Source organism: Pempheris klunzingeri, chromosome 3, assembly GCF_042242105.1.
Source record: "Pempheris klunzingeri isolate RE-2024b chromosome 3, fPemKlu1.hap1, whole genome shotgun sequence".
NCBI lineage: Eukaryota > Metazoa > Chordata > Actinopteri > Acropomatiformes > Pempheridae > Pempheris > Pempheris klunzingeri.
In genome coordinates this window covers 2,243,315-2,263,785 of record NC_092014.1, presented here as the reverse complement: position 1 = coordinate 2,263,785, position 20,471 = coordinate 2,243,315, and the positions used below count along the sequence as shown (strand labels likewise).

At 45.4% G+C, this 20,471-nt stretch overlaps 1 protein-coding gene across 1 annotated transcript; it reads left to right on the top strand.

Annotated features, from left to right (window-relative positions):
- The first annotated feature begins 564 nt into the window (after window positions 1-564).
- On the top strand, window positions 565-19,154 carry xpo1a (exportin 1 (CRM1 homolog, yeast) a). The gene is made up of 25 exons (XM_070856511.1): window positions 565-1,141; window positions 1,763-1,895; window positions 2,066-2,167; window positions 2,983-3,055; window positions 3,159-3,220; window positions 3,369-3,413; window positions 3,548-3,729; window positions 5,188-5,236; window positions 5,342-5,461; window positions 6,658-6,786; window positions 8,497-8,655; window positions 10,094-10,276; window positions 10,741-10,879; window positions 11,180-11,361; window positions 11,970-12,126; window positions 12,258-12,421; window positions 12,540-12,674; window positions 13,309-13,492; window positions 14,319-14,425; window positions 15,475-15,669; window positions 15,754-15,922; window positions 16,319-16,453; window positions 17,040-17,199; window positions 17,597-17,693; window positions 18,941-19,154. The coding sequence occupies exons 2-25, from the start codon at window positions 1,770-1,772 to the stop codon at window positions 19,085-19,087; spliced, it is 3,201 nt and encodes a 1,066-aa protein (XP_070712612.1). The 5' UTR covers window positions 565-1,141; window positions 1,763-1,769; the 3' UTR covers window positions 19,088-19,154.
- Window positions 19,155-20,471: the final 1,317 nt, after the last annotated feature.

The window sequence follows — 20,471 nt, the reverse complement described above, 5'->3', positions numbered from 1 at the left end:
TGTGTGTTACTATTTTAGCACTACATAAATGCACCACACCTACCTCCACTGTACATTCTGTTGTTGTGAGTACTTATACTGTTATTGTTCCTGTTCTTATTCTTATTGTTGTAGTTTATTTCTTTCTTTTTCACGGTACACAGAGAGACAAGTTTCACCGGAGTAAAATTCCTTGTTTGCCTATTCTTGGCCAAATAAAGTTGATTCTGATTGATTCAGGTTACATAGTGTTATTTCTAGGTTATTTGTTTTTAAGCACAGCTAATTTCGTTGCACTACTTGGTGCCATGACAGTAAAACTGTCTGATTCTGATTCTGCATGTGGCCCCTGAGCTAAGAGGAGTCTGACATGAGGGCCCCTGTTGTTGTTGTTCCTCATCAGGGAGGCTGAGCCAGATTGACAGCTCCACCCAGCCTATGACACGCCATGACGTCAGCGCCGGCGCGACCAATCGGGCGCCGGGTGGGCGGGTACGTAGTCCAAATTTTACGCGGCGCGCGGCGGGCCGAAACAGCGAGAATGAATATCCCGGTCTCAACCGGTTTCAACCGGTCCGTGGTTGGAAGCATGAGCTTAGAGGAAGAGCACACTTGCACGCATTAAAACATCTCTGCTCTCCAACAGTGTGTGCGAATAGAATCAGAAATAAAAACGAGACTCTTTCACCTCGCGGTTATGACCCGGAATACCGCTCCGAGTGTGTCTCCGTGAATCTGTGCTGTTAGCTTAGCTTAACATTAGCCCGCAGAGTGGAATCATCATTGACTTTTCCATTAGCACGCTAGGTTGCTAGTAGCCTGGTGGGAGTCGGCTGTGGTTATTGGTAGCTAACGGGAGAAATGTTTCAGACTGGTTGGAGAGGAGAGACAATAGGCTGAGGTAACGTGCGGGGAGCCCGATAAGTGCGCCGATAGGTATCCAGCGGTAACGGTATTTTTTAAGGCAGCGCCGCTAAGTGTCATCCAGGAAAAGGCTAACGTTAGCATTTAGCTACATCGAAGGTTAGGAGCAGCGTGAGGGTGTGCAATGAGATAACACCGCCCGGCTGCTTTCATCGCGTTCAGGAGAGAAATATTCCGGATCTTCGAGCCACACCAGCTAACTAACACTTGTTTTTGACGAGCGGACCGGACACACCAGGTAAGTCGAGCCCGATCAACAGTAACACCTAACTCACCCAGCGTGGGCTAGCATTAGCATCAGTCAGTCAGTCTCGGAAAGTAATGTGGGGTTTTTGTTTGGGTTGTTTGGTTGTTACGAGCTGTTGGAAAACCAGCGTGACAAGGTGGTGTAGCCGAGGGGACTCTGCGGGGTCCTCGGGCTCGTTTCCACGCACTTTAATTGCCCTGAATAGCCTCTAAACTGGTCCACCAGTCGGGCTGTGGTGGATGCAGCTGTGCGCACCCAGTCAGCCAAGTGGGGGCGTTGTTTCGTTCCTTTTTTGTGTGTGTTGCAAGTTTCTGCTTCGTTTCAATGGGTGTCACAGTCGGACCACGAGGGCTGACTGAAGCTTCAGGGTGTCTGCCTTTGACACATGTTTCACTGAGCATGTCTCTGAGTGGCTACTACAAGAAACATGTCAGGAAAACAACTTAAAGTCACTCCTCTGCTGTGGGTGCACAGCTTCACCCCTCTTGTTCTAAAATAATAGCAAACTTGTTCATGCAAACTTCTTACAGTAATATTCTGTTGCATGTTTCAGTATTGTGTGCTGCTGTGGTTGAAGTATTAACACTCCCGCCCCCTGCCCCCCCACTCCAGAAGCTCTATGCCAGCAGAAATGACGATGTTGGCGGATCACCCAGCCAGACAGCTGCTGGACTTCAGTCAGAAACTGGACATCAACCTGTTGGACAATGTTGTCAACTCGATGTACCACGACATTGGATCCCAGGTGGGGACTGATCCTTTCCGCTGTGGGCTTTCCTTTCTGGATGGGAGTCTGTGCATCTAAGTCCGGTCAAATATGACGTGTAACCTTTTAGGGGGGGAGATGTACCTGTAGTTGATCTTTAAAAACCTGAAGATTCATGGCCTATAAAGTCTGCTGTTGATCTCTTGCAGCAACGAGTGGCCCAGGAAGTTCTCACCAACCTGAAGGACCACCCGGACGCCTGGACGAGGGTCGACACCATCTTGGAGTTCTCCCAGAACATGAAAACTAAAGTACGTACCCGACACACGCTGGTGTTGTAGCAGAGGAACGCTCCAAACTGGCCTCGGCTGCTGGTTGTCTGTCTGTCTGTCTGTCTGTCAGTCGGGGGCCGATGTAATAACATGAGCTGATGTTTATCAGTTCATCCACATCAGGCCAGAGCTTTCAGGGCATTCACTCTACTTCAGCTCCACTGTACTTATTAGATTATCTCCTAAGCTAATGGAAGCTTACTGTGTTTAAACCCAAATTAATACTTTTTGATTTTTTTTCCTTCAGTGTGAGGCATTTGTTGTCAAAAATGTTCTCTGTTGAAGTTTTTGCAGCGTGGTGATTGTCTTTATTTGCTCAGTTATGATTGCTTTTGGTGCTTATGCTAACTATCCACCATTCCTCCCTCCCTAGTGCCGCATTCGCTGCTGCCATTAGTGTTAAAAGCTCCAAATAGAACAGCAAATAGACGAGTTTTCTCCGCAGCCTGATGTGGGGGTTTATCTGTAACTGTGTTGCAACAGAAGATCTCATATTTATAATAAGTTACTCACAAACAGCACCGTCGTTTCCAGTTGTTTTTGTGTAAGGATAACGACTAAAGGGGCAGGATTAGTCCAAAAATGGGCTTGGATGGTGCATGCAGTGTCTGTATGTATGGTCCATGTTTACAGTCACACATTCACATGTGTCTGACATCAGCAGGGAGGCATCACAGTGCGGATCCTGTATTGTGGTTAGCTGTTAGCTGTTGTTTGCTAAGTCCTGATGGGAGGAATATGTGTGTGTGTGATGTGTCTTCAGAGCTCTGATACATCTCTGTTTTTCCTCTCAGTATTACGCGCTGCAGATTCTGGAGACAGTCATCAAAACACGCTGGAAGATTCTCCCAAGAAATCAGTGTGAAGGTCAGTGTGATGCCATCAAATAAACAGATAATGAGGGTGTCTGTCAGTGAGATCTCTCTCTGTGTGGTTTCTGATTTAAAACACTTTTATATTCGTTTTTCAGGCATCAAGAAGTATGTTGTCGGGTTGATCATCAAGACGTCCTCTGACCCTGCAAACATGGAGGTGAGCTCACATTAACAGAGGAGGCCCACGGGTCATGGGATACCTGGAAATGATTAAGAAGAGTCTATTCCAGGCAGGGAAAGTCAGGGAACTGTACCTCTAAGTCACCGTGAATGAACGTCACTGTTTTTGTGTGCTTCATTTTCAGAAGGAGGGAGTGTACATTTCCAAACTCAACATGATCCTCGTACAGGTAAATAAACATTTGACTGTTTGACACAAGAACAATGAGTGACGAGATGCGATGAAGCCAGTGACACAGAGCTGCTCTCCTCCTCCTCCTCCTCCTCCTCCTCCTCCTTCTCCTTCTTCTCTGGTCTGGTTTAGATCCTGAAGCAGGAATGGCCCAAACACTGGCCCACCTTCATCAGCGATATCGTGGGTGCGAGTCGGACCAGCGAGAGCCTCTGTCAGAACAACATGATCATCCTCAAACTGCTCAGCGAGGAGGTTTTTGACTTCTCTAGTGGCCAGATGACCCAGGTGAAGGCCAAGCACCTTAAGGACAGGTAAGTGATGGAAGAGGATGTGCTGTGACTTGTCAGTTGTTGGTCTGCTCTGGCCTCCACCTCTGCATAAAAACAGATAAATCAAAATCCACACATCAATTTGGGCACTGAAATACTGATAGTAGCTAAAATAAAGACTGTTATTCCTCTTTGTACCACATTTTTAAAAGGCTGTAAAAGGCTGTGTGCCTTTTAGTGGACACTTTTCCTGAGCTTGTAATGGCACAATAAGTGCCAACATTTTCTGCTTTAATCAGTTTAAACAAACTGTTAAGGTTTTATTGTTCTTGTACACTGTTGGTAAAGACTCATTGATCGTATAGAAGAAGAGGACAAAAGCTTCTGGGTCTGAACAGTGAAGCCTTAAAGCTGCATCCTCTCTAGTGTCCAGCAGGGGGCGACTCCACTGAAGTCTGATTGGATGGAAGTCAATGAGGAAAATGAGGCGACTTCTCTCCTGATTTATCAACTCAGTGAACATTTTCCTGATGAGTTTCTGCTCTCAGTCTCTTGTTTACAGTCTTCTTCAGCACAGCAGGACGTTCATGTAGTAAATTATGGTCCCATTTAGAGGAAGATACACCAGGAAGAGGAGGGTGGGGCTGCAGTTTACCTGCTCACTGACCAATCAGACCTGAGTTGTGCTTAAACCTAACCAATCAGTTGTTGCATATCAAACTCGAGGCTTCAAAACTGCGGTCCGGTAGCTTCTGGTCACACTATGAGTTTTAATCAACCCCAGTGTTTCTCACAGAACAGTTTCTGAATAACTGGTGACTGTGAACACGTTAATGTACCAAGTGAATCGCTGTGACGCACGTCGTCCTGTGAGATGATTGTTTTGAGGGATACAGAAGGTCCCACGGTTTGTGAGCATCATGACACGTCTAGATTGGGGAAACTCAACTCAGATTTTATCTACCAGGCGATCCGCCCACGTGGAGCCTAAACACGCTGACCATTTCTGGCCAAACTGCTCTGCACGGTTTGATTGATCCGTCCTGACGCACCGCAGCGTGTTTGGCCATTGACAGTTTAAAACAAGGTGGCCGTATTCTTGAAGGTGACGATCAAAAAGAGAGACGCAGCTTTATTTTCAACAGGGAAAACAAAATAAAGACTCATGGGTCTGCAGACGATGCGGCCCGTTACGTACAACATGTACAACTACAGTTTATAGCGGATATTTTGTCAGCGATCATGTTGGAAATCGAATTGCCGACCTGCTCAAGCTGCAGCACAGACCAGCAGAATTCCTCATGTGATAGGAGCCGTCTGACACGCAGATGGTTGATCGTTTGGGCGGTTAATCAGATGTCGCTACGCCCTCAAACTGAGCGTCAAACCAGAGCTAATGTGTTCAGATACTATAATGAATCCTAGACAACCAATTTGGGGTAAAATCTGGTTTGAGACGTGACTCCACCTCCGCTGACGATCTCACTCTTTGTCTTTCAGCATGTGCAACGAGTTCTCCCAAATATTCCAGCTGTGCCAGTTTGTGATGGTAAGATGAGGCCAACGCCGGACCACGTGACTCTCAGCATCGGCCTCTGCTGCTAACCGACACTGCCGTCTGTTCTCATGCACGTTTTCTTATTCTTCTGTGTAGGAGAACTCCCAGAATGCCCCGCTGGTCCACGCCACGCTGGAGACCCTCCTCCGCTTCCTGAACTGGATTCCTTTAGGTTACATCTTCGAGACCAAGCTCATCAGCACGCTGGTCTACAAGGTAAATCAAGACTTCAGCTGATAGATTTCTATAATTGGATCATCTTTATTGTCCGTCAGGTGGTGATAGAAAGTCTGTAAAACAAGTTTGTAAGGTTGTAAAATGTAATGGACAACTGAATATGTCCACAAACATCAGAGAAAATTTAGATTTAGTCCAAGTGGCCTATTGGAATAGTTGATCAACAAAAAGTATTTGCCAAATTCTTCATAATCTATTAAGGATTTTTTTTACATATTTCAATTTAAAGTCACCAGACTCCATTGACAAAAACAGTAATTTAACCTCACAGAGCCCAAGAGTTGCTGGTCTACTGCTGCATCAATTGGTCGGTTTGTTTGTCATTGTGTGTTAGATAGATATTGTGCTGGATCCCAACTAACCCTTTAAAACACCAAAGTCACAAAATAACACAAGCTAACTGCCCATCAGACTAGACTGGATAGACCAGCAACTCCTGTGTAAAATCACCGTTTTAGTGAATGGAGTCTGGTGTGTGTGCTGTTTGTGGTTAAACCAAAAGGATCTTCCAGGTCTCTCTCTGTAGGGATCCTTTCCATGATGCTGTCACACACTTAGAATAACACTCTGAGCCTGTCAGTGGATCAAACAAGCTCTTTTAGTGGACCTACTGTGATCAGGTGCAGTTGTCCCAAAGGATCACGTTGCAGCCCGTTTGGTGGCTGCTGGCTGAGGCGATCCAACATTTATTATACCTACCAGTCATTTAGACACCAAAATATGTAAAAATAGAGACCAGGAATGATCCTTCAAGTCCTTTATCAAGCAAAAAAACTGGTGTCAGCTGCTTCCATGAAAGAATTCCCTGCTTTTCTCTGGTTTATATCACTGAGCTGACAAACAGAACAATTCACCTCGAGAGAAATTGTGGACATTTTTAATTATTTTCTTACAATTTAGAGGCCAGGCTAGTGATCAAAAATAGATTAACTTATAATCAAAGTTATTTTTAGTTGCAGCCCCAGTTTTGTCACAGTTCTGCCTTAATCCTGACCCACCTCACAGTTTGTTAGCAGCCTGCAGCCTGGGCTGTAAGTGAAGGCTGTAAACACTGATTTCTAAACCGGCCATTTTTAATAGAAACATAAGTAGAAGTTCTGACTTACAATAAAGGGGGGGGGGGTTAAAGGGGCAGTTCAGCACTGACCTGACCTGCTTTTATTTGTGTGTTTCAGTTCTTGAACGTGCCCATGTTTCGCAACGTGACGCTGAAGTGTTTGACAGAGATCGCCGGAGTGAGCGTCAACCAGTATGAGGAGCAGTTTGTCAACCTGTTTACCCTCACCATGTGCCAGCTCAAACAGGTATACACACACACACACACACACACACACACACACACACACACACACACACACACACACACACACACACACACACACACACACACACACACACACACACAATCACTTTGAGTGGTGCTCAAGTTAATTGCACTCAGGGGGATTACACACAAGCACACTTACATTTGCCCACTCTGTTATTATACACACAAACACACACTTTGTGCTCCAGACCTCCTGCCACACACACACACACACACACACACACACACACACACACACACACCATACTGTCACACAGTGAGAGCAGCTTTCTCTTTGTTCACAAATATCACGTCTGTGGGCCGAGCGAACGTGTTCTTTCTACCGTTTACTCCAAAAAACAAACAGCAGGAGTGGAAGTCGGAGCAGAGTTTGTTAGTATTTTGGAGTTTTGGAGTTTTTCCTGCTTGTTTGTTCAGAGAATCCGACATTCACAGCAAGTTCTTTGGTCCCGCTGACCTTCATCCGAGCGCCGTTTGTCCCACGTTAGCTGACACAGATGTGGCAGCTGCACCCCCGACACACCTACGGAGGGTATGCTTTTACAAACAGCCAGAGGCTAAACAGCTGAACACAAAGAGGTCCTCTTTAGGATTCTTCTGAATGAAACGTGACGAGAACATCAGAATGCTTTTACACCGACGAGCAGAATCTAATTTAACGCCCGTGAAAGTTTGGAAAAAAGACTAAAACAAGGATCCAAAGTGCACAAAAGCACAATTACAAGCAGTAAAATCAAGAAAACAGTGACTGGATAATGTTTCTTATTGGGGAGCAGCCTCCTGTTGGCACAAACTGTTTAAAGTATCCTAAAGTCTTGGAATTGATAACGGATCAGCTGTCTTTCAGGAAACGCTCACTCCTGTGTATTCAACACACACACACACACACACACACACACACACACACACACACACACACACACACTCTTCATCAGGTGGATGTAGACAGCCCCCTCTGCCTGCTGCTGTTGGTATTGTGACATAATCCTGTTTGATCACTGATTTCTAGATATCTAAGAGCTGTGAAAGACTTCCTCCTCTGAGCTCCTCAGAAAGCTGAATGAGATTTTAATAGTTTTTAATGACCAGAAAAGGTAAAACTATTCAATATTTCACCAAAAATTATTTTCAGGAAGTCTAATATTTTAAAGGGGAACAAAGTTTTCTTGCTTCTTCTCTCGTTAATCTCACCTTGAACCTCCCAGATTATTTCTCGATATTGATTTGAGGTGAAATGGTTCAGCTTCATTCTTTGACCCAGAAGTCAGAACAATAAAGCTTTATTTAAATTAACCGTTTTTAAATTACAAATACAATTAAAATACAATAGTTTATTTTTTTTTTTTAAATTGGTTTTCAGTTTTACAGAGAAGCATAACAAACATTTTTGTGTAGTAATTGTACCGGAGCTGCAGATCACATATGAGGAGATTCAGTGTAGTCCAGGACAGGACAGTTCCTCAAATCTGTCAGCAGAACCATAAATTATAAACCTGAGTTTCTCTTACCAGCCTTTTCCAGAGCATTTGAGCCTCCATCTCATGGTCTTCCTCACCAGTTAGTGTCTGCAGGGACTCTTTGTTAGCGTGCTGTGGGTGGTCTCAGCACTGAACCTGTTTACAGACACACAGCGGGTGCGTTTATGGCGAAGGAAGTATAACTGAATGGTGTTTTGTGGTGTGGTCAGATGCTGCCTTTGAACACTAACATCAGACTGGCCTACGCCAACGGGAAGGACGACGAGCAGAACTTCATCCAGAACCTCAGCCTGTTCCTCTGCACGTTCCTCAAAGAGCACGGCCAGCTCATCGAGAAGAGACCCAACCTGCGAGAGACTCTGATGGAGGTAGGACGAGGCGACGCAGCAGCAAACGGTGCTTTCACTGCTGTAGAAGTGGAGCTCTGTCTCTCTGTGTGGAACAGTGACCTAAAGCTGTGGAGTAAACAAACCTCCAACTCTCAGCTGGTGGCTTTTAGTCCCGTCTGCCTCCGCCTGGTGGAAAGAAACACTCCCCCTCATAACCAGTGGCTGCCCCTCCGGTCTCTCCTCAGATGTGGTGTCCTGATTACACCTTTTGTGATGTCGCACATTTGGGAGCGATTACGGTGGGACCACTTGGTTAGAGACGGACCCACAGATAATTGTCTCAGGAGGTGTTGACAGCAGACGTTTATTAAAGGGAAGGGAAGACTGTCCAGTTGGTGTTTTGCTGTAGTTGCACACAGAGATCTAAAATATAGTTGTTGAAATAAGAGCATGCGGCCACTGCAGCTAAAATAAATGATTAAACACGCCTGGAAAACAAGCTCAGATGTTCTCTGAAATGAAAGTGGCAAACTTACAACTGTTTTTAGAATAACTTTTTGTCACAGAACCACATAACGCGGTTGGATCGGTGTGTATTAAGGCTGCAGTAGACGACCGTAGCAGATTATACTTTGCAGTCAGTGTTTCCAGGCTAAAAGTTAAGAGTATTTCCTTATTGCTGAATCTATTTCTCTGATTTTTCTGTAAATTTGCGACTTAAATCTCAGAAAATATCTGTTTTCTTCTCATAAAGTCTCATAAATTCACACCTTTAACCTCACAGGATATAATTTTTCCTTAAATTCAGAGTGTTTTTCTTGTAAATATTATGAATCCATCTTGTTGTTGTCCTTTTTCTGGCTGCTCCCTTCCGGGGTCGCCACAGCGGATGATCCGCTTGTAGATTTTGGCGTTAGTTTTTTACACCGGATGCCCTTCCTGACGCAACCCTCTCCCATTTTTGGTAGCCGGGACTGGGAGGGAGTCGAACCCGGGTTCCCCAGGCCGATGGCATGCGCAATTATCCACTGCGCTACTGGCCGGAAAATATTACGAATCCATCTAATTTCTTAAAATGTGTGAATCTAGAGACTCAAGTGTTCAATATTGAATAAATCAGATTTTCTGAAATAATTAATCATCATATGATTAAAAACAAATATTTTTCTAATTCAAACTTAATCAAGGAAAACTTTTCATGCATTTAATACAATTCAACACTGCAGGTCTCCGTAAGTAAGAGATTGAATACAGTAAAGTTTGATAATTCTCCATATTGTTAAAGCGGAGAAGGTTTATATCCTGAATCCAAACTGTTAGTAAGTTAAACACTAAGTTAGTAGTAGGAATGATGACTTGAAATCACTAAGAGAAGAAATAAACTGCTTGAATTATCCAGAAGGACCCATTTTATTAACCTGCAGCCATGATGTTAGTGTTGTCATGTGACCTCTCCGCCCTTTGCCCCGCCCCCCAGGCGCTGCACTACATGCTGCTGGTGTCGGAGGTGGAGGAGACGGAGATCTTCAAGATCTGTCTGGAGTACTGGAACCACCTGGCAGCTGAGCTCTACAGGGAGAGCCCCTTCTCCACCTCCAGCACCCCGCTGCTGTCCGACGTCCCGCCGCGCCGACACCTCTACCTGCCCGTGCTCTCCCAGGTCGGCCCGTCACCCAGCAGACGAGTCTTTGAACTGTTTATGACACCAATAGGGCTTTTATTTAATGACTGGTTAATCTGCAGATATTGTTTTCAAGATAAGATAAGACTTTATTATCCCACGACATAGAAGTATAAAAGAAAATATAGGTAGGTACACGTGGGAGATATTACAAAGTACTGCACATTGTGAGTTTAATGATTAAACATTTGGTTTATAAAATGGTGAAAACTGCTGTCTGATGATGGAGTCAGCCTAAAAATATTAAATTTACTTTTTAACAAGACAAATCAAAAGCTAGAACCAGAGACGTTTCACCAGATAAACCTCACTAACATTTTACGTAAACATGCTTCATATTAGGAAGGTTGGTCAGTCACAGGCTGGTGCACACATCTAACTGATTCCTCCTCCTCCTCCTCCTCCTCCTCCTCCTCCTCCTCCTCCTCCTCCTCCTCTTGTAGGTGCGTCTGCTGATGGTGAGCCGCATGGCCAAACCAGAGGAGGTGCTGGTGGTGGAGAACGATCAGGGGGAGGTGGTCAGGGAGTTCATGAAGGACACGGACGCCATTAACCTTTACAAGAACATGAGGGAGACTCTTGGTGAGTGTTTTTTTTCTTTAGTTTCTGTAAACTGTACATGTAGTTTTAGGCCGTCTACTTATTATTGTTACTGGTATTGCTGTTTGCCTCGTCTTATACTGGGCTGCTGATTGTAAATTGGTCAGGAGGCCGCTTCTAAATTTGATGTCCGATGATAAGAAACCCATTTAAATTGCCTGGTTTCACTCCTTTTTATTTTTCCCTGAGAGAAACACTTACTTTTACACCTACAAATCATAATTTCCTTACACCGCATGAGAAGGCAAGAGATGGCATCCGCTCACCCGTCTGTCTCCGCAGTGTACCTGACCCACTTGGACTACGCCGACACCGAACGCATCATGACAGAGAAGCTCCACAACCAGGTGAACGGCACCGAGTGGTCGTGGAGGAACCTGAACATGCTGTGCTGGGCCATCGGCTCCATCAGCGGGGCGATGCACGAGGAGGACGAGAAGAGGTTCCTGGTCACGGTCATCAAGGTGGGACACTCACACGATGTTATCTCCTGTCAGTTCTACTCATTAGTCCCACTGAGGCCATTCCAAGGTTTAATTACCATTTAGTCAGTGCTTTTAAAAGGTTTGTAGTTATTGCTATTTATATTATTTACATTGTATTTATTTTTATTGATACAGCCGTATATTTCTCTTTATTACTACTTGTCTGCTTTTATTGGATTTACCTAAAGTAGCTTTGAAAATTAGGGTTTCCTTCTCGACGTGTTCTCCAAGGTTTGGAGTGAATGAATGAATGTATGAAGCAGCGTCTTTCTACAAGCAGAAACTTTTTTTGATTTATTTATATGAGTCTTTATTTAGTCAGACTCGAGAACCAGCAGTATCAAATACACAATAAAGAAGAATTAAGGAAGAAGTTACATGAAGGATCATAGAAAACGAACAGTGCCGACTCAGCGCTGTCTGACAACATGGCGTCTGCGTGACACAAGCATTTGTTCAGCTAATTAACTCCTGCTGAGTCCGGTTAAATCGATCCTAATTTCAACCTGTAATCCTAAAGCATTTCTCCCTTTAAACAGTTATTGACTCAGCAGTTATGTGTGTGTTGTGTTGTGTTGTGCTCTCAGGACCTGCTTGGCTTGTGTGAGCAAAAAAGGGGAAAGGACAACAAGGCCATCATAGCGTCCAACATCATGTACATCGTGGGCCAGTATCCTCGCTTCCTCCGGGCCCACTGGAAGTTCCTGAAGACCGTCGTCAACAAGCTGTTTGAGTTCATGCACGGTGAGAAACTGGAGGAGCCCAAATCCTCCACATAGAAAATAATCTGTCTCCAAGTCTGTGAATGAAAAGTGCCACATTAGTATGTTTTTAATCACGTTTTCTCGTGCTTCGTCCTCCTCTTCATCGCACAGAGACCCACGACGGCGTGCAGGACATGGCCTGTGACACCTTCATCAAGATCGCCCAGAAGTGCCGGCGTCATTTTGTCCAGGTTCAGGTGGGCGAGGTCATGCCCTTCATCGACGAGATCCTCAACAACATCAACACCATCATCTGTGACCTGCAGCCTCAGCAGGTCTCTGGACTTCTTGTTTTTTTTTTTTTTTATTAAATGCCACTTTCTGTTTGTACGACGGTTACATTTAGCACATTCATTGTCCCAGTCAGATGAACTTTGAGCCTTGTCTCTGCAGGTCCACACGTTTTATGAGGCCGTTGGCTACATGATTGGAGCTCAGACAGACCAGGCCGTTCAGGAGCTCCTCATAGAGAAGTACATGCTGCTGCCCAACCAGGTGTGGGACAGCATCATCCAGCAGGCCACCAAGGTGAGGACAGCAGGGTTCTAAGCAGGAGACATTTTCAGGTTCCTTCTTGTGTTTGGGGGTCCTGTTAGAAGATCTTTACATGCTGTGATGTTCACCCTCTGTCTGAGTGCACTGTTTCAGCTCCGGTTGTGTCTTTTGAAAGGGAAACACATTAGCAGACCAACATGAAGACCCCAAGTTCAACAGACTAACCTGACAAATGACCAGTAAAACAACAGAAAACACGGCAAATCTTGCAGCTTCCTAGTCTGAAGTCGGGTCTCGGACAGCCGGTATCGATCCGTCCTGGAGCGACCCTCATTAAGCACTAAGTCAGAGTTATATAGACACACTCCTATTATGCAGCCGTTGTTGTAAAAGCTCATCCAAAATATAGTAAATGGCACAACAGCACAATTTGCATGCTTGGCTCTGCCTCCGACTTCCTATTATCAGAGAGCGAGGTGCATTCAGGTTCACAGCAGGGTGGACCGTCAGCCTGCTGAAGGAGGTCACGTGATCAACGGGTCAAACAGCCACACACACATTTACTAAAAGAGAGGGTCCGGGACAAAAACACATTAAAATGGTATGTTGTTCGTCTTTAACGCAGCCTGTAGCCTGCTGTCACTAACTTGTGGACTCTGTGTTGCAGAACGTGGACATCCTGAAAGACGCGGAGACGGTGCGTCAGCTGGGCAGCATCCTAAAGACGAACGTCAGAGCCTGTAAAGCCGTCGGTCACCCCTTCGTGGTGCAGCTGGGACGAATCTACCTGGACATGCTCAACGTCTACAAGTGCCTGAGTGAAAACATCTCCTCGGCTGTCCAGACCAACGGTCAGTTCCTGCTCGCTGCCTGTTTGCGTGCGTGTCAGTAGTCTTTAATGGAAACATGATTAAGGAGTAAGAAGCAGAGTGTGTGTGTGTGTGTTCATGATTCACAGTAATGAAAGGAAGAATGAGTGATGCTGTCACTGCTCTGACAACATCATTAAACCTGCCGAGACCAGCGGCCTTGGGGAGCATATTTAAGAGCAGCAGCTCATGGAATAAATATTTCATTATGCTTGAGCCGTGGTGAAATGACCTCACAGCAAACTGTTAATAGAAAACTCTTTTTTAGATTTACAGTCAGTGTTGTTCATACTTTGATCATTTTATACTCTGCCCTGTTGGAGAGGTGTTAGAATTAATTTAATGGATAAATAAGATGATTCAAAGTGCTATAATACAATACTACATCTTCTTCAGCAAGTATTAAAGATGTCAAATGAGGATTAATTATGTAGATTTCATCATTTAAGACACAAAAACACTTTTCTTTACTGGTCCTAATCCATTTAAGTTTCTTTTTTTAAACTGACTATAACCAATATTTTACACTGACAATATATGACGATGTGAAAAACTCATTGTGTCTCTGTCCGCTCTGTAAATGTACCGTTTTGCTTCACTCTCACTGTTTTTAAACCCATAAAAACATTTTGTAAACCTAATGTTTAATCAGCTGGTGAACGTAGCGGAGCATTTAGCAGCTAAAGAGTCCAGTATTTCCCTCAGGAGTGGGTAGAGACCAAACACGGAGCTAAGGAGAGATGATATTGGACATGTGATTACTCCCAGTGGTTACTAATGGTGCTCTGCTGTCTTGTCTTTTCTACAGGTGAGATGGTGACCAAACAGCCTCTGATCAGGAGTATGAGGACGGTGAAGAGAGAGACCCTGAAGCTGATCTCCGGCTGGGTCAGTCGCTCCAACGACCCTCAGATGGTGAGCTGACCTGTTTTTTTTATTTAATATTATTTTCCCCAGTTGGTTCTCTAACGGAAGAAAGTTTTAAATAAGTGTTTGTGTTTATTTTGAGCTGTGTTCCACACAAAGCATCCTCTGTGTGAGGCGGTGAAGCCACGGCCAGTCCTGCCACCGCAGATGGAAAACTGTATGAACAATTTAGGGATGATTCCCAGTTCCCTCTCAAAACCAGCAGTCATAATGTCTCTAACTGAAAGGTCCCTGCACTGTAGAAACAACGGGGGGAAAAACAATGACACTTCTAATGTCCCCCAGCTTTTAGTCAAACCAGGTTCTGTGTCCTAGTGACAGTCACCGACTGCTGAAGATGGTTTTTGACCAGGTGTAAACTAGACCAGATCGTGTTATGTCTCATCTTAGAGTAAAAGTAGTGAACTGATGTGGTGGAGCTCTTATTTTGAAGGGGTGTCTTTAGCAAGGCGGCCTTTAAAAAGTCTTAGATTCACGTTCACTAATAATATTAAATAAATATTTAATAATAATATTTCACGTAGCGACTGTGCTTTTTTAGGTTTTTACTATTTGTTATCACAAACTTTGTCCCCATGTGACCCCCCCCCACGTGGAGGAGCTAGCCGGTTAGCTAACCTGCACACACTCACGTTTCTGTAGGTTTAGTTCCCCCATAACATCAACTCTTTCTCTCCAGTGCTTCCATTCAGCCGTTCATCTGAGTGTCGTTCCTGTCGATGCAGAATACAAACACGAGGAACGTCACTGGCCAAATAAAGTGTAGGGAACATCGCCAGTAAATAACTGTCCACCAATATTTCAGCAAAAAGGCTGTTCATCAGTCCAGTCTGCACATGGAGGACGACTGTCTGTGGTTTAAAGCAGACGGGAGACGTTCACTTATCCATTTAGAAGCTTTGTATGAACTATAAAACAGGAGGACCACAGTGATAACACAGATTCAAATCATTAAGGACAAATGTTTCACATCAGCAAACGTGTTTGGACAAACGTTGATCAACGTCGGTGTGTTCATGTGTCGTTCTGTGGTCCAGGTGGGGGAGAACTTCGTGCCCCCCCTGCTGGAGGCGGTGCTCATCGACTACCAGAGGAACGTCCCCGCCGCCCGGGAGCCCGAGGTCCTCAGCACCATGGCAACCATCGTCAACAAGCTGGGCGTCCACATCACGGGAGAAATCCCCAAGATCTTCGACGCCGTCTTTGAGTGCACTCTGAACATGATCAACAAGGTCGGTCCGAGTCTCCCGGCACCAGGTACGAGTCTGACACTGAAACTGAGCTGCAGACTTTAACTCCTCGTTGTTTCCCGTCAGGACTTTGAAGAATTCCCCGAACACAGAACCCATTTCTTCTACCTCCTCCAAGCCGCCACCTCCCAGTGCTTCCCAGCCTTCCTGTCCATCGCCCCCGCTCAGTTCAAACTGATCCTGGACTCCATCATCTGGGCCTTCAAGCACACCATGAGGAACGTGGCCGACACAGGTCTGAAGTGGGATCGGGTCAGATAGGGAGCACATTAAGAGAGAGAGAGAGAGACACAGAAACTGTCCTGTCAGGGCTTGAAACGGTTGGATGATGAAGCTTTTCTTCCCAGCCAGCCAAATGATTTCACTATTTAGAGAAATAACTAAGTTTGAACCTGTAAGAAGTCAAAAACAGCTTAAAAAACCTCAAATTTAAACACATAAGGTGCAGCTAAAACATTTTATCTCCCTGCTGTCTACAGACATGAGAGCAACTCCTCTTAACTCTAAAGTCTTGGTTGAAACAGAATTGTACTGTCAGGCTAAAGCGTCATGGCCGCGCCGACGCTCTTGTGTTCTGTGGCTGTTTCCGTCTCTCTGCTGGTCTGACGAACGTCCTCCTGGTCTCCTGCAGGTCTGCAGATCCTCTACACTCTCCTGCAGAACGTGTCTGCAGAGGAGGCGGCGGCACAGAGCTTCTACCAGACGTACTTCTGCGACGTCCTGCAGCACATCTTCTCAGTGGTCACCGATACCTCTCACACGGCAGGTAAACAGTCTGGCCTGGCAGAATATACTCTCCTCTGTTTGGCTCTCCTATGAGGTTTGCACACATTTGGACATCTTGGAGATTCTTAGTAGGAAAAAAAACACATTTTAAAAAGCCCAAGTGGCCCAGATTCATTAAAACACACCTATCTGTAGGAAACGAGTGCCAGGGCCTCTCTCTGCTCACTCCACCGGGAGATTATGACCAATTCATTAAAGTATCTTCTGAACACTCTGACACTCTAACGTCCTGGTAAAATGACTGCGGTGAGATCTGCTGAAACGGATAATAGAAGTCGACATCACTTTCCAACTGGACAAACAGGAATTTAAAGCGACTTCTACATAAATCGGAAGTTAAAACTGAAACAAAACTTGTTTCTTTGCTTAGTACTAATTATTATGCAGCTGTTTTTGCAGCACCGCGCTGATCAGACTGATGTGATCTTGGGTCTATCAGATGTTAAGATATAATTCATCATACAAAAACATCGAGGGCTTTATGGGGGCGACCAGGAGACAGGAAGTCTGTACCGTCTTACCCAGCACACCAGTGGTCACCCCCTCTGCCTGCTCCCTGTCTGCAGGCCTGACCATGCACGCCACCATCTTGGCCTACATGTTTAACCTGGTGGAGGAGGGGAAGGTCAGCGTCGCCCTGAGCGCCGCCAGCCCCGTCAACAACCAGGCGCACGTCCAGGAATACATCGCCAACCTGCTGAAGACGGCCTTCCCCCATCTGCAAGAGTAAGTAGGCAGCAGCGTGAACCACAGGGGGGGATTACTGTGTGTGTGTGTGTGTGTGTGTGTGTGTGTGTGTGTGTGTGTGTGTGTGTGTGTGTGTGTGTGTGTGTGTGTGTGTGTGTGTGTGTGTGTGTGTGTGTGTGTGTGTGTGTGTGTGTGTGTGTGTGTGTGTGTGTGTGTGTGTGTGTGTGTGTGTGTGTGTGTGTGTGTGTGTGTGTGTGTGTGTGTGTGTGTGTGTGTGTGTGTGTGTGTGTGTGTGTGTGTGTGTGTGTGTGTGTGTGTGTGTGGCTAATGTTGGCAGGTTTTATGGAAACACGTGGAGATTAAAAAACATATTTCCAACAGCCACATCAGCTTCACCAGACCTTAATAACCTTTTTACTGAATGTGTCGTCCTCAGCGCCCAGGTGAAGGTGTTTGTAACAGGTCTGTTCAGCCTGAATCAGGACATCCCGGCCTTCAAGGAGCACCTGAGGGACTTCCTGGTGCAGATCAAGGTGAGTCCTGCACCTGAAAACAGAACCGGGGACGACGTCATTAAAAAAAAAGGTCTTGTTTTGGAAGGTTTACAGTAGATCTGCCGCCTCATTCACAGTGAAGCTCTCGGACTTAATGTTTAACTTTTAATCGAGCCTTTCAAAGTCAATGTGTGATCAATCATTACCTGTTCGTTGGTTAAAACAGTCCAAACCTGACGCAGCTACATCGAGGGGAAACTTCAAGCTGTAGTTGTGGAAAACAGGCAGCGTGCAGTGATTTGATTAGTGACCGAGAGCGTCTCTGATTTTACTGATGGAGTCACTTTCACTTAAAGCCAGACAAAAGCCTCTTTTCCTCCAACACTTCCAGGAACTTTTATTACCAGGAACTTATTTACCGGGTAAAAGAAGTCCTGGTAATGTGTGTGGTTTGTGTTTCCACCGCACCTCAAAGTTCAGGAACATTTATTCAAGTCAAGCTGATGACGTCTGGGGGAGCGACTGTTCTGCTCCTTCAGCTTCTTAGAATCTTTCTTCAAAAGTTTCTTCAACTTTTCATGACTTTGTTTCGGCGTGTGTCGTCCCGCTGAATTTCTTCCTCTGCAAACACGCTGAAAAGAGCCTGGCTTCTCGTAGCTTCTCTTCTTTTGCTCCATTTTCCAAACGATCAAAACACAAACGAAGTGAAGCTTGTAGAAGTGAAATAAACCAGTTTGCAGCCACGCCGGCTTAAACATGGAAGTGCAGAACGCTGCAGGTGTGTTCGACCAATCAGCGCCCCTCAAGAGTTCTGGGTAATCTGAAAAGTTCCTCCTTGCTACTAGGAACTTTTCGGGGGAAAGTTTGGGGTCGAGGGAAAGTTTTTTTTCTGGGTAATTTCGGTGGAAACATGCAGAGGTTTTTCAAAATCCAGGGTAAATGAGAAAAGTTCCTGCGGTGGAAAAGAGGATAATTTAGACAATATGTGAAACAGGACACCACTTCTAATCAGTTGCATAACTTTTTGAAGCTAGTGTGATACGTTCTTTAACAGAGGACACAACTGTGGCTATAATAACTATTAGTCTATAAGCTGAGATCACTGGTTCATGCTTGTCAATCAGAGACAGAATGAAATCGAATGTGACTGGAAGCGTCTATAAGCTGCAGCCTCCATCGGCGCTCAGATTATTTCAGCTGTTGAGGCTTTGTGGAAACTCGGAGTGGTGTGAGGTCTCCCCTCTGTGGCTCTGAAGCCCTGAGCCTCTGCTTGTGTGGTCCTGCAGGAGTTTGCTGGCGAGGACACGACGGACCTGTTCCTGGAGGAGAGGGAGACGGCCCTGCGCCAAGCCCAGGAGGAGAAACACAAGCTCCAGATGTCGGTGCCCGGCATCCTCAACCCACACGAGCTGCCGGAGGAGATGTGCGACTGAGGCGGCGGCAGACTGACGGACGGACGGACGGATTGACGGGCGGCAGCGTGCACAAAACAGCTCTGAAGAGGAGGAGGAGGAGGAAGAGGGGGCGGGGGGGGAGAAAGGTCACAATAGACGCTTCCTGTTGATAAATTGTTTTTCTTTTCAAGCGTGTTTGTGTGTGAGAGTGTGTGTCTGTGTGTGTGAAAAGAGAACGAGGGGCCAGAGGAAGGACCCCAGCACTCGGTTGTACGTCGACCAAATCAATGTCAATATGTAAATGAGAATTGTCCCCCTGAACCCCCCTCCACCCTGACGCTGACTTTTTTTTTTTTTTTTTTTCCCCTACAAACTTATTTTATACAAAGATTTTGTGTGTGTGTGTGTGTGTGCAACATGCCATCTTTTGTTAATTCTTTGCTAATTAAAGCTTTATGGTTCTATTCCACCTGCATGAAGTTGAAAGAATTCAAGGTTATTTTTAAGCCCCCCCCCCCCCTTCACTCCCTCTATTCACCCCCTCTCCTACTTGTTAATATGTAATATATAATGTTGAAACACGATGGTTAGCTGGCGGATCGCTCTGGTTTCAGAAGTGCCATGCTCATGGTGCAGGACGAATGTGATGCTCAAGGGGTAGACGTGTACTTCCTTGCTTCCTTTGTTGTCTTGTTTTGGTTTGTCAGTGTGTTTGTTGGTTTTTTTTTTTTCTTTCTTTTACTCTGGCTCTCTTGAGTCAGACCTTCAGTTGGACCGCTCTGTGTTTGGATGAGAAGGAAGGCTGTGTGCATATCATCCTGTTTGTAAAGCTGTCTTAGTACTCTGAGAATATAAAGTTGGCTATTTTTACAAAAAAAAAAAAAAAATCTGACTCTGCTTCTTACCCCAAAAAAACCCCCTGAAGGTCATGGAAAGCCTGGACAAGACGGGGAATGTCACAGCTCGTCCTCCAGGACCTAAACGTTATTCCGAATGACATTCTGAAAAGATTTTGAAAGATTTAGAGTAATTTGACAGGAAATAGTCCCCAAACAGGGAGGGGGGCATTGCACTGGAGTCACAACTGCCAAACTACAGTTGAACTGACTTCTTTCACAGCAGGTATTTTAGATATTTTCTCCCAGTCGTTGTTGGAACGGAGCCATCGGCCATGTTAGTTCCACCTTTTGTGGTTCCCTCTTTAACAGGACAAAATGTCAACTGACTTTAGAATGAGCTGCTGCTCATTATGATAAAGTAATTTGATAAAACTAGCGTGAGTGCATCGATACAGCTGCACAGTGTGACATCGCAGGATTATAAGCAGCTACGAGCGCCGGCCTGCTTATGTTAATCTAGACTGAAAGAAACCGCATGAGTCACCAGATGTGACGTCAGGTAAAGTCTGAAGTTGTTGGCAGGT

Excerpts from the sequence above, each read along its gene's own strand:
- xpo1a (XM_070856511.1), top strand. The coding sequence starts at position 1,770 with ATGCCAGCAGAAATGACGATGTTGGCGGATCACCCAGCCAGACAGCTG. Across the intron at positions 1,896-2,065 it reads ACCACGACATTGGATCCCAG|CAACGAGTGGCCCAGGAAGT; the intron begins GTGGGGACTGAT and ends GATCTCTTGCAG. Across the intron at positions 12,675-13,308 it reads TCATCCAGCAGGCCACCAAG|AACGTGGACATCCTGAAAGA; the intron begins GTGAGGACAGCA and ends TCTGTGTTGCAG.